General features: G+C 34.1%; 1 protein-coding gene across 1 annotated transcript in view; it reads left to right on the top strand.

Moving 5' to 3' along the window:
* Positions 1–9024: 9024 nt before the first annotated feature.
* The window catches only part of LOC128155484 (uncharacterized), a 29804-nt gene continuing 22554 nt past the window's right edge, over positions 9025–16274 (top strand). Inside the window, exon 1 of the mRNA XM_052817206.1 lies at positions 9025–9292. Within this exon, the coding sequence (XP_052673166.1) occupies positions 9176–9292 (117 nt within the window). The 5' untranslated portion in view covers positions 9025–9175. The remainder of the gene's footprint in view (positions 9293–16274) is intronic.

Genomic DNA, 16274 nt, shown 5'->3' with positions numbered 1-16274 from the left:
TGATACCCACATATATAATTGAATTCATAGTAGTTTTTAAAAGAACATTTATGTATAAGATAAAAAAGTTGGATGCATTTATATACATATAAAGTTTAAAATCAAACTTATATTGCATAAAATAGTTGATAAAGATGAATTCATGATGTTGAAAAATGACCTAATTAAAATATGTTTATAGGAAGCATTCAGCTTCTGTAGAGAAAAATCCTGTGAACAACTACAAGAACTGGAGAACAAGATTAAAGAGGCCCTAAAACAAAACACAGCGGACACACCACAGGTAGGGACTTCAAACTTTGACTTTTGTAAATGAGATACACAAGATGAATGACCATCTTTAAGTCCTCCTTAAAGATAGCTTAAAGGTGTTTAAAGGTAGCTTAAAGACGATCTTTAAGCCACCTTTAAGCTACCTTTAAGCTATATGTATTGCTTAAAGGTGGCTTAAAGACAGCGTAAAAAATGGCTTAAAGGCAGCTTAAAGACTATCTTTAAGCCACCTTTATGCCACCTTTAAGGACAACTTATAGGTCCTTAATGTCAAAACTTCTTTAAGCCACCTTTAAGCCACCTTTAAGCTACCTTTAAGCCACCTTTAAGCCATTAAAAAAAATTAATTCAATATTGTACTTAATTTCCAACAAAATGTATTAACTTTATGAAAGAAAAGGTATTAAAACGGTTTTTGTTCTAGAAAGAAAAATGAAAAAAAACCCACAAAAAACCGGCCACGGCGAGAATTGAACCCAGACCCTTCGCTTACTAGCATCACCACACATCCTCTGCGCCACGGCAACTTACATATATAGGAGCATTTTTATATCCTATATATCAGTGGATATTGAATCACTGTATTGAATGTGTTAACTTGAAAAGATTTTGACAAACCATTCAGTTTGTAACAATCACTTATATCTAATATATATCTGATATCTAATTTGTAAATTACATGCATGCATGTATTTAGAATGAAATACGGAACTTGGTCTTCAGTGAACAAAAATATATTACCGTTAGGTTCACTATAGTAGGCTTTCTTACATGTAGTTAATAAATTTAAACCGAGTAGATATACGTTCATCTTATTTATAGCTATAAAGATGTAAGAAAGAAAATGAAATCATTTCGTTTATTAAATGCATTGATACTATTAGGGTATTTGTTCAATTTCCCGCAATTTCCCGGTTTTCATGATCGCGGCGCCGTTCCAATATGTTTAAATATTTACATGTAATTGTATGTACATGATTTATAAACTATCAATTCTATAACAAACAAAATTACCAATTACCGGTGACGTATTTACTGCATGTGGCAATTGCAAATGACTTGTACATACAATTGTATGATGTGCCAGGCCGGGTATATTTGACATATTTACCCTTATACATATATTTAAATAATCAACCCCTATTTATGAACACCGGTACATTAATTAATGAGCCTCAAGATTTTACTCTTACATACATGTGTCGTTAATTTGTAGACGTAACATCTTTGAAACCCAGAGCTAGGAAATAATACTTTGAAAATGAATTACAAATGTAAATTAACTTTTATTCACTAGACTTATCGTATACTCGTACATACTAAGATTCAACGCCTTTAGAAACCCTGACGTGCACCTAGACAAACAATAGACTTTAATTAGATATACACAAACGTGCACCTGGGCACACGACACAACTGTTGTGTATATCTTGTATATTCTGTGTTAGTTCCAGTGGTTTTCTTAAGTTGGACAAACAATAGACTCTAATTAGATATACACAAACGAACACAACTATGTCTAGACAAACAAAGCAGTAATATCCTGCCCGATATAACAAAGGCAGTTGAGAGTCTTTTCATCTTTAACATGTATCTAGCAGATCTAGAGTTAGAAATAATGAAAATTGAAAAAAAAAATACAAACCTTAAACCGATTAACAAATTAAATCATGCATTTTTGGTTCATTATCTTTATTTTGTTTAATAACCGGATGAACTGAGAGAGAGAGAGAGAGAGAGAGAGAGAGAGAGAGAGATTTTTTTCACCGATTAATTTATAATAGGAAACAAACATACTTTAATTAGTTTTATGCACATATTAAGATACAGAGACTGCGCTCATCCCTACAATAATTTTGATGATAGCGATCTGTGTTTAATGGAGCGACGATTAAAACCGCCTGGAACACCCCCCCCCCCTTTCCTTGGAAATTATATTATCACTCGGATGACCCCCTCCCATCTCTATAAAAGAGCTTTTGCATTTAATATATGTTTTTATTGTTCAGCTTGATCAATATTGACTTAAAGGCCACTTAAAGACAGTGTAAAGGCAGTGTAAAGAGAGCGTAAATGCCACTTAAAGATGCTTAAAGGTGGCTTAAAGGTGGCTTAAAGAAGTTTGGACATTAAGGACCTATAAGCACTTGCTTAAAGGTGACTTAAAGGCGGCTTAAAGGTTGTATAGCCTTTAAGATCCTTTAAGTCACCTTTAAGCCACCTTTAAGGACTTGCTTAAAGATGGTTTTTCGCCCTGTGATAACCCCAAGATGTTTCCTTTTTTTTAAAAATAATATTGTTAATTTTCTACTGAAAAAAATATATTTGATGAATGTTCCCAGAATGCACTGGACCAGACAGTGAAAAGAACTCAGAAAGGCAGGATCTAAAGAGACTGGCAAATATCAGGCTCATGTAGATATAATTATATAAAAACAATTAGATATCAGTGGCAGGTAGATATGATAAAAAAGCTATAGTTAAATATCATACCAATATACTGGTATATAATTGATATAAAACATTTTACTTTGTTTTAAATATATATGGTATTAATTTTTGTTACATTTTATTCTGTCAATATGCTAACAACTTAAACAATTCCCTGTGGTTTGTTTGCTAGAGAAATTGTAAGTATCCATTACCGAAATAATAAATAATTATTTTTTGATGTAAAGATACTTTTATCTTTAAAGATATTTCTCAAAGAAAGGCTTCCCCAGTGTTACAAGACGATAAGGTTCTACAGCATCAGAGGGTCATTAGTTACGTACGAAAATGTGTGGAGCTTTGCTGGTTCATGAATGTGTGGGATCCGCCGAATGAACTGGTGGATCCTACAGAAGGCGACAACGTGGACAAAAACATATTTTCTTACTTCGAAAGGAAGGGCAAAGTGGTGCAGACTTGTGTATGGGCGGCGCTTCTGCTCCACAAGGAGGGGCCTGTGGTGGCCAAGGGTTTTATCCTCCCAAAACCTAAGTAACTTTTAAGTAGATTTTATGAGTGACTCCTGAAAGGAGAAATGATGTTATCATTCTCCATAATAAATCGTCGTTAAATATCTGTTTTCGTTCCATTGTGTTTTATTTTTCGAGTAAAAAAGATAATCTTTGAATGGAGTTACTCTGGATAGTTTCTGTTTCATCTTTTTTGATTGCACTTGTCAAATCAAAATCGTCAATAAAGATTGAAAATGTAACGTAAGAAAAACATTCTTACGTTACACTCTCAACCACTTTAACACAATTTTAACGTTATGGTCAGCCCCGGGAGCGACGCCTCCAAAACCTTCAGCATTCGCACAATCACCAAACAAGTATGACTTTAAACAAGAGATAAAGAACTGTGGCATAATAATGTATGTACGAATTTAAGAGTTTCAAACAGTAATGTTATCCTGACCTTTTAAATGATCCGACTTAAATATTTTTATTTGTGAACAAAAATCTTGTTTTGTATATTTTGTAGACTGAAAATTGTAGAATTATAAATCGTATAAAAGAATAATTATTTTGTATCTATGCTTTAATAAAACGCTTACGTATTGTTACATTTTGTTCAATTAGAATCTCCCTCCACAAGTGTTTAATGATTGCTGTGTCATCGCAAATTCGACAAAATAAAGTTTGAGGTACATATGAATTTAACAGATGGTGGAGAATGACCATAACTCTATGATGCCATTGACAAACAATATGATAGGTACCCTTTAACAATGACATGTAGTGAAAACGAAAAGTGTTTAAAATAAAAAAAATCCAAAGGAAAATACCTACAGTAACAAAAGCAGTGCGAAAATGGAAATTTAGAAGAAAAAAATAATAGAGGTAAGATCTTGTGCCATTGAACAGTGAGGATTCTTTGCAGAGCGGTCAAACCCACCGTGTGCTCTTTGTCGTAATCGGGAAAACGGAAACTGTTGAGAGTCCTGTTTTATCAACTTGTTTGTCAGTAGCTTGCCTCGCCTTAGAAACTGTTCATTCGTAGAGCATGTCCTTGCGTATCGAATTAATTGAGAGACAAAAAACTTTATATGCAGGCGATGGAGGTTTGTTGTTACACAAGCAAGGAAAGTCGAGGATTATCATCAATGTCTCTCTCCTGAAAAATGTCCAAACAGGTAGCAGATGACTCAGAGTATATGGTATTTTTCATTTCACTGGGATATAACGAGTCAACGTAAATGTGAAAAAAACAATTGTTAATTGATAATACGTCGTCGATATACCTGAATTGTGAGTTGAAGGCCACATCGAGTGATTTGTTTTTCACATACAAGATTCCAAATGAATTATGTTTCATATAAAAACAAAAATAGGTATGTTAAGAATGGAGCGCAATTGGAATGGGAATCCAAACAGATAGTAGGTAGACCTCACTTCTAAAAACCACGTAGATGCTGTCTATAAAAAAACACAAGCTTCTTTATAATATCCACTTCAGAGTACGTGTGCACATTTCGAATGGTTTTTAACAAATAATATGATGGACAAAATATTTTTTAACAAAATATTTTATACAAAAATATTTTAGACTTTCCTATATTTCTCAAAAAAATGATACGTTTTGCCACGAATTTATTTTAACTACTCGATGCATCATTTTTTTTTATAATGTGGGAAACAAAGATTTACGATTTTCATTGCAACTGAGCTTTTACTATTATACCAAATTATCAAATTCCATTGAGCAACATAACTTGGTTATATTAGGTGTGTTATGGGTCAGAATAACCCTTAATTCCAGCAACAATCAATCACCAATAGTAAACTTTAAACTTAATTTATTTACAGTTATATATATATATATATATATATATATATATATATATATATATATATATATATATATATATATATATATATATATATATATATATATATATATATATATATAAACCACAACACTGAAATAAACTCAACTAGTTTTATTTTAAATCATCAGGAGTTTAAAAAAATCCGCAGTGAACGAAATAATTTATATACATAGAAGCACTAGCAAACCAACAACACTCGTTTTCCAAAGTGTCGGATCAAAAGATACACGGTTATAAGATGAGATATAAAAAAGCACTAAAAATAACCATCGACACGAACAATAAAGTAAAATATTGTCAAATTTTCGGGACAACCCGTCCCTTCTTCAGGACCTTATTCAGGACTTTATTTTTGTCCTGAAGAAAGGACGGGTTGTCCCGAAAAATTGACAATATTTTACTTTATTGTTCGTGTCGTTGGTTATTTTTATTGCTTATATATATATATATATATATATATATATATATATATATATATATATATATATATATATATATATATATATATATATATATAAGCAATAAAAATAACCAACGACACGAACAATCCTAAGTGAAGAGTGTCCGTTATAAACAAGTCCTTACAAACAAAGACAATGTTATTTCCTGCTTTGTCAGCAGTAAAACCGATCGTGCAATCTATCTAGTATTTTTTTTCACTTATAAATTATTTAATATGGAAGAAAAATGGTTTTTATATTGTACTTTTATTGCTTAATGCGATATTTTATCAAACATAAAACACTTTTAATCCATTCTGCCAACGTGCCATGGTCTTCTTTTTCATGCCGTATTTAAGATTTTCAGGAAATGGTTTTGATACCGTTTATAAAATTGCAAGAAACAAATTACAGATATTTTTATCTATTTGTCAAAGAAAATTTTATTTATAGAAACATTTTCAGTTGTATGATACAAATTGTGTGTAGTTTGTTGTTGGTGGAGTTATTTCTTTTAATAGAATAACCTTTAATATGGATCTTAGTTCACATTATCTGATTCGGGTATTAAAAAAACAGTTCAGAGATTTTGTTTAAGATAAGACATTGATGTTGGCAAGGTCACATGTAAAAATGACTTGATATTCAGAATAACATTTTAACAACATAAATATTCTATGTAATCAACGAGTGTCATAGATTGGCCGAGCTGGTTGTCAGAAGGAACAACTTTTGTAATTTGTTTAGTTATACACAGAAAATAGTAAAAGGCTTTCGTTCACTGATTGGCTGATCGGTAATGTTGGCTCCCAAATCATCCGTCAAAGTATGAATGACAGGCCAAAGTTGGTGAATCTGCACTGTTAAATAGTTCAAAAGTTGAATGTTTAGGGGGGTTTAATTGCACAGGGATGTTAAGGAAGCATATGGTTCTGAAATATATGTATTCCGTGAAATCACAAAACTTCATTGTAATGTTCATATTCAAATATTCAAGCAACGAAGCGATGACCAAAAACAAATTTAAGATACTGGAGACATTTTTCACAAATTATATTGTATTACCTAGACTTATATATTGATGACGTCATGACTGATAGCTGATATTCGTGTGAAAGAATTGTAAACAGATTCAAAATATAAGTAATATAAGAATTGTAATAAATTCTTCTGGTGTGATTCATTGAGAATTAAACGAATACTGGGGAATGTGTAAATGCTATCAATTATTCGCTAGAAGGTATGTAAATTTGCTTTTATTTCTCGGCCAGGCTTTCCTTCGTCGTTGTTTACGATATAACAATCCAACAGGAACAACTCTACCCCGTACATATTGAACTTAATAGTTTACACGTATGGATAGTTTGATCAATGCTTAACTTGAAAAGTGCCGCTAGAATCCTGAATTTTATGTGATTTTGCTGCAACATATACAGCATTATTGTAAATAATAGCATTTATGTAAATTGTGATATGTTATTTTTATGCTGGTACCAAAAATAGTAGTCTAGTCATAATATAATTGTAATTCTAATTTTTGAGTACTTTTGAGTATTTAGCTGATCTTCCTTTTTGTCTACATTAGCCAATCAGAGTGCGGCATTTAGTCGCGCGATGTTTTGACTACGTCACTTTAACTGTCAGCTGTCAACAATTTTGTAAACACCGCAGTCAACCCACCCTCCTTCCCCTTCATCACCAGTGTAGTTGGGGATTTATTTTGCAATGTATTACACATGTTTGTTGCTGTTGATGTATGAAATGCTGTTTTTGTTCAACAATATTTTTGTTGCATGTATATTTGGTACATGTTATAATGTATACATCTTTGTTTAATATGGGGGAGGTCATTTGCTCACCTTTTATAACTTACATTCAATGTCTGGTAATGGATATTATGACTGTTTGAAGACCTCCCCTTATTGCCTAATTTTTCTAATTATTAGCAAAAATAAATGGCAGTACATACACACAACCAAGTTTTATATTTTTCTATCAATCCTAGACAGATCAACAATATTACATAAATATTTTTGCGCAAACTGTATATAGGTTGGGAAGGTTTTTTGAGAACCGGGTAAATAAATGTTTAATAAATAAGTAGTTCTTCTATTTTTTTTTTATCAAGGAAGATACGTAAGCTATTTATAGTTGTCATGTAATAATCCACCACTGTGGTAGTAATGTACCACCCGATTTTATTGCATTAATATATATTTCAAAGGATGATACTTAGTTTTTGATCTGATTCAAAACATTTGTTTAATCTAATGATTTTAATTATGGGTCAAAATAAGACGCTTCATTGCTGATATGCTTTCATAACCTACCCGCAATTTCTTAAATGCTTACTAATATAGCAATATACCATCACCAACTGCATACGTAGGATTTGTCTTTAGGAAAAATTTCTTATACGAGGCAAGTTACTGATAAACAAGTTGACAAAACAAGATTATCAACAGACAATTGAAGTTATTATTTCGTAACCGCTATAGTCGATACAACGACCTCGTCAGCAAATATAATTTTCTGCTGGGTCATTCGCTGACTGACGTTTTTGATACTTTTTATTAGGCCATACTTTTTATTAGGCCATTATCAATCATGAATTGTCTATGGATGCTCATTCCTCCATGGCACTTGATCCTGCTTCTATTATGCTCCTGTTTTGTAACTTTATTTGGACTTTTAATTTAGAAATTGTTAGTTAATGGCAATCAATAACTATTTGATTGTGTTAGTTTAAACCAGCTAGAGGACTATTTCTATCGTTTTAATAAGCTGAACTTTTTCAAATTGAAAAGGTAAATAGTTATGATACATTTTATTTGTAAATTTAGAGAAAAGTGTTGAAGTGGGTTCTATTATCAAATGATAATATTTATTTACGTCGTACTTACAATTTTGCGAAAAATTTTGGTGTACACTTATTGTGGAATCATTAAAATTCGTGGGGGCCAATTCTCGTGCATTAATGACATTTTATAGGTCACTCAAGTTTTGAAATTTGCTTTAATTAAATTATATATGTATACAGTGGGATCTAATTTTTCTTCTGTAAAAAAATATTGTATCTCATACATGATTGAAGGAGTAAAGTACGCCAAATGTGAAATGCGATAACTGATCTATATAGTTAAAAACAACTCAAAACAACACTGGTACCAGTATTCAACAATAACATAATCTTACTTACCAACACCTTTTATGGAAAGTTAATTGTATAAATTGTTACATTGATAATGTTACGGTTGTTAACCTTTTTTGGCGAGACAATTACCCTGCCAGGACATACCATGTAGATCAGGAGCGAGGAATTAGTGATAATTCAAATGGATTCAGACTTAGATAAGCTAGATAACTGTCACTGTATCATTACTGTTTATTTTACGAGGTTAAATAGGACGTCGAGATAAAGCAGTAGTTATACATGTAATAGGTAGACAGGGTAGATGTTTAAGAAATTGATGGCATATTTAAACAGAAGAATTAAAGAAAGCGGGTTTTACTTATCTCATTTAAGGATGTGGATCTGATGTCGAAATCAGTGGGTTTTACTGATTTTTTTTACTGATTTTGTCGATGCACAGGGAAAAATAAAACTATAGGTTTTACTTTCGGTTCGTCCGATGGTGGTGCAATGGACCAGTCTTCAACGCTTCATCGATTACAAATTATTTGGGACTCTGATAGTGACACCGAACAGTATTCAGTTGGCAAGCAGACAGTGGCAAAAACATCAGATCCAGAACTAACGGTAGGTAGCACATCGTATACAGAACGAAATGTATAGATATAGACCTAAATGTGTCTTAGAGGAGTCTTCCCCTTGTGAAAACACGTTGAGTGCATTAATTCAGAAGAACCTTGTGAATTTAATTAATGTAGACAAACCTTTTAAAAACTATAATTAAACTTGCATGACTTTTACATACTACGTACTAACTCTTAAATGAATACCTAATATATAAAACATGTTGGCATATGCTCTTGCGAAATGATAATTAGCAACTATACCATATGTATTTGTTAATTGAACACAAGTTGCATGGAAATACTTTAGACTATCGCGAATTGTTATTCATCACTACAGTTTCAAAGGCGAGGCAAGCTACTGACAAACACGTTGATAAAACAGGACTATAAACAGTTTCGTTTTAAGTCATTTTTTCGTAAGTTTGTCAGCAAATACAATCTTCCACTGGGTAGCAATCTGACTGACGTTTTTCACACTTGTTGTTAGACCATAATTATTCATTTAATTGTCTACGGAGTTTTCCGCTTTTTCTACCGATTACGAGAGTTTATAAATAAGTGTCATATTTGGCGATTCTCTGTCTGCAACGATAGCTCTTGTACTCTATATTGAGTCATGTATTGTGTATTCTATATATTAACCTTTGTAACCTTTTATGCCATGTATGAATAAATGTACTATGAGTAAGTGATGCCTCATACCTAGGCGGGGACTCCGAAACTCAGGACTCGAGAACAAAAAAAGACAGAGGCTAGCGATAAGAAGGTCAAATATGTCAGAAATTGTACAAAGTAATGACAACAGACGAACTCTTTCAACTCTTTTGATACTACTCTTCCCTTATTAAAGGATAGAGCAGATAATCTTACCTCAATAGAAACAAGGCATGTAGAACCAATGGAAATTGACCATGCGCTAAATAGTAGGTGTTTTAAATGCAAACAGACGGGTCATAGGACTTGGTTTTGTCCTCAAAATAAACCACAAGTCAGTCCCGTCCTTAAATGAATAAACAACCCAGTCAAAACAAACCCGTCCATAATATAGAGCTGAAACCCCGTTCACCTGTGGAATGTTGGAATTGTGGTCAAGTAGGTCATGTGCGTGCAGATTGTTGGAGCTCGCATATGTAGCGCAGCAAAATCGGGGCAGACAATCAAATCGTCAAGGCCGAACGTATAAATTTAGCGACCAAATAAATAAGGGACCATCTCAAAATTTCAAACTTTGCTCCTATTTTGAAAAAACAAAAACAGGAAAACTAACACGTTCTTCCTTCGTTGAAGACCGAAGAAAGAATTTTAAACAAAGACCTACATACGAAATTAATTTTACTAACAGCCCCAGTAGCTGTTTATTAAAAGTAGGTAACAATAAATTTAGAGCTTTGGTAGATACAGGTGCAGCCGTATCTCTAATTAGTAAGAAAATGTATGATAATCTATTTCTCCGCCCCTTTTTGCTTCATAATGACATCCCCTCTTTACAAGCAGCAAATGCCAATTCTTTAATTGCGATAGGTATGTAAATATTTCCATTAAGATTTCAGGAAAAACTTTAGACCTCAAACTTTATGTGACAGAGGGGCTCAACCGAAACATGATTTCCGGTCGTGATTGGCTAAAAAAAAACAATGTTCGTTTATTCTTTGATCTTGGACGCATGTGTATTGATGGCAAAGTATACGCGGAACGTAAAGAAGATTTACACATCTCCACTATTGTAAGAACACCTGAGAAACTTATTATGAGACCAAACATGGTGACCGTATTCTATGGAAAAATAAATAACAATTTTCCTCTGGAAGAAAGTGATCGGTTGAAGTGAACAGCATAGACAATAACTGCATTAAGGAAGACCCAGGACTATATTTAAAAGACGCAATTTGTATAGTTCGAAAAGATAAGAAAGTTCCAATGATCTTCGTTAACCAAACTAACAAAAATTATAAAATTTCAAGAGGCTACATAGTAGGACGTATTACCGCATTAAAACAGAAGGAAATCTCAGAAATACAGACCACTCCAGACACAAAATAAGAATTTGATGTATTTAAAAGATTTGAACACTCAATCGAAAGACTTGTAAGTAAAAACAATGATTTATTTGCAAAGAAAGACAGTGATCTTTGAGTGACTGATACTGTTAAAATGAAGATAGAAACTGGAGATCACCACCCAATTAAGAACAGACCCAACCCTGTACCCCTAAATAAAAGGCAGATAATTGACAAGGCCATACTGGAAATGATGGACGCAAAGATTATTGAGAGATCACAATCGCCTAGGTCATTTCCCTTAGTAGTAGTGAATAAAGACGGATCAGACTGGATGTGCGTCGACTTTAGAAGCTTGAATAAGATAGTGAAGCCTGTATCATTCCCGATACCGTTGATTGATGACATCCTTTGTTTACTAGGTAAGGCAAAATATTTCACTGCACTAGACATATAGAGTGGATATTGGCAAGTGAAATTAGAAGATTCAAGCAAAAAAAATAGCCTTTGCATGTCACAAAGGACTATTTCAATTCAACCGGATGCCATTTGGGTTGAGTAACGCATCGGCAGTCTTTAAGAGCTGATAAACATAGTTAATCAAGGACAAGAAGAGTTTGCCATCGCATACCTGGATGACATTCTGATATTCTAAGAGACACCGGAATACCATCTTCGGCATATTCAAGACGTTTTCAATCACCTAAGAACGCATGGACTAAAAATAAAGCTAAAGAAATGTAGTTTCTTCAAGGAACAGACTGAATATCTTTGTTTCATCATAAATGAACATGGCGTTACACCTGATCCAAAGAAAGTCGAAGCTATAAGAAAGTTACCAGCGCCCACTACAGCTCGAGAAGTTCATGGCTTTATAGGTATGTATAGTTATTACAGAAGATTCATACCGAACTTCTCTAAGATTGTAAAACCATTGATTGACTTAACCAGAAAGTATGCAAGGTTTAAATGGACACCATGTTGCCAAAAAGCGTTTGACTTTATTAAAGAAAGTTTAACGGTAGTGCCTTTGCTAGCATATCCAGATACTTATAAGCCGTACATCCTGTACACCGATGCCAGAGACAATTGTATTGGAGCTTGCCTCACCCAAACGACAGATAAGGGAGAAGATAAACCAATATACTACTTATCCCATAAGCTAAGTAAAATTCAAGAAAAGTGGTCAACCATAGAAAAGGAGGCATTTGCAATCCATTACGCCCTTCAGAAGTTAAACCATTATTTACACGGTGCTCAGTTTACTATTAGAACACCATAAGCCGCTCAAGTATATCTTAGAATCTCCAATGTAAAATAAGAAAATTCAACTATGGGCGTTAAGTATTGCAGGATATAACTGTAAGGTAGAGTACATAGAAGGAAGATTTAACTGCTGTACAGTCAACCTGGAGTGTGAAGAGGAAGAGCAATCAGAGCATGATGAACCAGATGTTAAGAACAATTTCTTTGAAGTGAACGTACTTAACTCACATGCCTTTTCACCTAAGAGATTGGCCAGATGTGAAGTTAGCAACACGACGAATTGGTCAAACTCTTTATTGATCTACCAGAAGAAATTAATATCAAAGAAAGTCATCAACACGATGAGCAGATCAAGAAACTGAGGAATCGGTTAAGTAAAGGAACAGCAACATCAACCGAAGAAAAGAAGTTTCTGGAAATTGATGGTTTAATATACTATCTTTCAGATGGAGACTCAGAAGGCCCAAGACTTCGCCTGTATGTGAGTTAGAACTTTCAGTAGTGCAGCAGTATCATGACGGACTTGGACATATGGGAGTAGACAAAACATATGACGTAATCAGACAAAGTACTACATACCAAATTTATACAAAACGTTGTATTGCTATATAGAAGGATCTGCAGTATGCCAAACGAGGAGCAATAAAAAAAATCAACCTCCACTTCAAGAGACAGACATACCACCTTTTCAAATGGCTAAAGTAGGACTTGATCTATCAGGACCATATCCAATATCCTTGTCGGGAAACAGGTACATAGTTTCTTTTATTGACATATACTCTGGTTGGCCAGAAGCTTTTCCCGTTCCTGATAAGTCAGCTGACAACATAGTACATCTTATCTTAGAAGAAATATATCCGAGATATGGCTGTCCTCTTCAAATCCCCACAAACAACGGAACAGAGAATGTGAACAAGAAAGTGGAAGAAACCTTTAAAAAATTGAACATCAGTCATATCAAAACATCTTATTACAGTCCTCAAGGTAATGGTAAAGTAGAAAGAATTCACAGAACTCTACATGACGTGATGGCTGAGAAAATAACGGACAACGCTCAAACATGGTATATTCATCTTAATCAGACGTTGGCAGCCATTCGTTTCCATCCTAACGATTCGTCAAAGTTTTCCCCATATTACCTTATGTACAACAGAGATGTCGTATTACCTCTTGATACGTTAATGAAACCTCGAAGGAGATATGCACGAGAAGATCCACACAAGATCGCCCTTCAAGAACAACATAAAGCTTTCCTGCTAGTACATCGTAATATGAAGGAAGCTAAGAAGAAAAAGAAAGCTCGGGCCGATAAGAAAACCAAAGACGAAGATTTTCAGGTAGGTGATCCTGTCTACCTTAAGAACAATAGAAAAAAAGTTAGATTAAAGGTGGATACCATATTATCGATTCATGGAGCAGAAAGGACCAGTTAGTTTCGTAGTGAGAGATCAATTGCCTGGATTAATTATCAAATGTCATGCACGACAATTAAGACTGGCAGACATTTCGCACTGGCCCCTTTCACAAACTACTGAAGATTGTTGAGACACTCTTAGAAACACTAACTATGTGGTGCCCCCAGAAGATGAATCGTCGTCGGAAAATGAAAACATGCAACCAGAACCATTGGAAAGAGCTATACAGTCCAAACAATGATAAAGAGAAGGATCTTCAGACGAAGAAGATATTCCCCTAGCAGAACTTCAAAGAAGTATAAGAGCTAAGAAGATCATGGATGATCATCAGTATAAAAACGAGAATTATCAGACCGTAGATTCAGATTCAAATGAGACCTATGAGTCAGAACATCGTGATGAAAATAGCAGTCAAGACTTAAAAATACCCTTAGATAACCGGAATGTACCCTTAGATGAAAATATGGAAATAGATGAAATAGCCCCTAAAGTAAGTCTAGGCTTCAAACCAACCCCTAAACCGCGTAAACTAATCCCTCAGCCCCGTAGGGAAAATAGCAAACAAAAGTTTGCTGTAGATTGTTTGGCTATTACGAAGGAATTACTCAAAATAATAAACGAAATAAGTTATATTATTGTATATGTAGATGTAAATAATCTTGAATAAATTTAGCTTTGTATATATTGCAAGCTTTTAAAAAGGTATGACAGGATGACCCCCTGTGACATCAAAACATGTATTGAGATACGCCGACTAGCGAACGCAGACTCAGCACCTCTGTTATTTGTATGTATATGCGGAGTTAAAGAGAGTTTAACATATACTCGAAATACATGAAACAGCGACTAAGTAAGAAACCATTTTTTGTAAGTGTGATTTTTTTTAAAGTGAATTAAGATTATTGGTAAAAACAATCATATATTACAATCGACATCTTGAGTATGGGACAAGGTTGCTCAGGTTTTCATGTCTTCAGACAAAAGATATTAAAGTTTTCCCTATGGATTCACTTATGGCGGATTTGCCATTAACTAGTCTGCCACCCATGACATCATGACCTTGGTTGGGAAGTCCTCGTTTTCATGTGGTTTTGAAAGTAGCAACATTACTAATGAGTGGATTTTTTATTAAGAATCGCAAAACTATTAAAAGTGGGGTGGTTATTGCTATGATGGTTGCTGGTCAGGTTGTCGAAAAAGGGGTACTGTGGAATCATTCAATTTCGTGGGAGCCAATTTTCGTGGATGACTTAAATTTTACAGGTTCGTGGGGACGTAATTTCGTGTATCCATATATATCTACAAAAGGGAATATGACTTTATTACCCTAATTCATCAATTCGTGATGGATGTTATTTCGTCGATGAGAGGTACCCACGAATTCCACGAAAAATGAGCCACCACGAAATCTAATGATTTCACAGTAGTGACGGAGATAAGAGAGATTCTTCCAAAGACAATGTATTTTGTTGTGTGGATCCAGAGAAATGGACCTCTAGTCACATTATTGAACTTGAACCAATCCCGAAAAACATTAGGATCCGAAAGAAACCCCGACGGAACGGAAGATTCGAAACTCGCAAACTGACACGTAACACGGGGACAATTTCGACCAAACTAGCACAACAATTACTTGAAGAGGAGAAAATTGAAGAATTTTAAAGGGCTAAATATTACATTCCGGACCCAGAGCTGGTACGTAAGTACCTGGAAGAGAAGGCCGTGATGTCTACGCAACAGAGGAACGGAGATATTCCGCGAGAAGCAGTCTTGCCATCCGCCCCAACTCTCTATCCACGAGTGCCGCCGATGTACGACAAATAATTATTGTTGCGCCGCAGAGCAGTTGTGTTTTCCTTTTAAAAAATGCATGTGAATTGTGTAAAAAAGTATTAAAGTAGAAATGCTCGTTATCTTGCGCTAATATAAATCTTGTATTTTGTGATTCACTCTGGAGAACTACAGGAAGAAACCGATGGACTCCGAACTTATGAAGCTAACCTCACCCCTTAGAAGGAAGAGATATTTTGTGAACTTAGAAGCATGCATTGACTTTGTGTATATATGTGACATTAAACTTAACCATACTTAGTTTACTTTGATGATGAATTATGATTATCTTCAATTATGGTTATTTCATCTTGGTCATTATTATCATACTTTATTCATTATTTTTTTCATGAATGTATTGCGATATAATCAAACAACTATATGATTTTATGTATACATCCTGGTTATAGATTTGTTTTTGTAGATGAATGATGTTCCAAGCCGGATGTGGAAACATGTCACTTGTTACTATCTC

The sequence above is a fragment of the Crassostrea angulata genome, chromosome 7 (genome assembly GCF_025612915.1).
Source record: "Crassostrea angulata isolate pt1a10 chromosome 7, ASM2561291v2, whole genome shotgun sequence".
NCBI classification, from domain to species: Eukaryota; Metazoa; Mollusca; class Bivalvia; order Ostreida; family Ostreidae; genus Magallana; species Magallana angulata.
The sequence above is the reverse complement of the archived record's forward strand: the minus strand, read 5'-3'. Positions and strand labels throughout refer to the sequence as shown.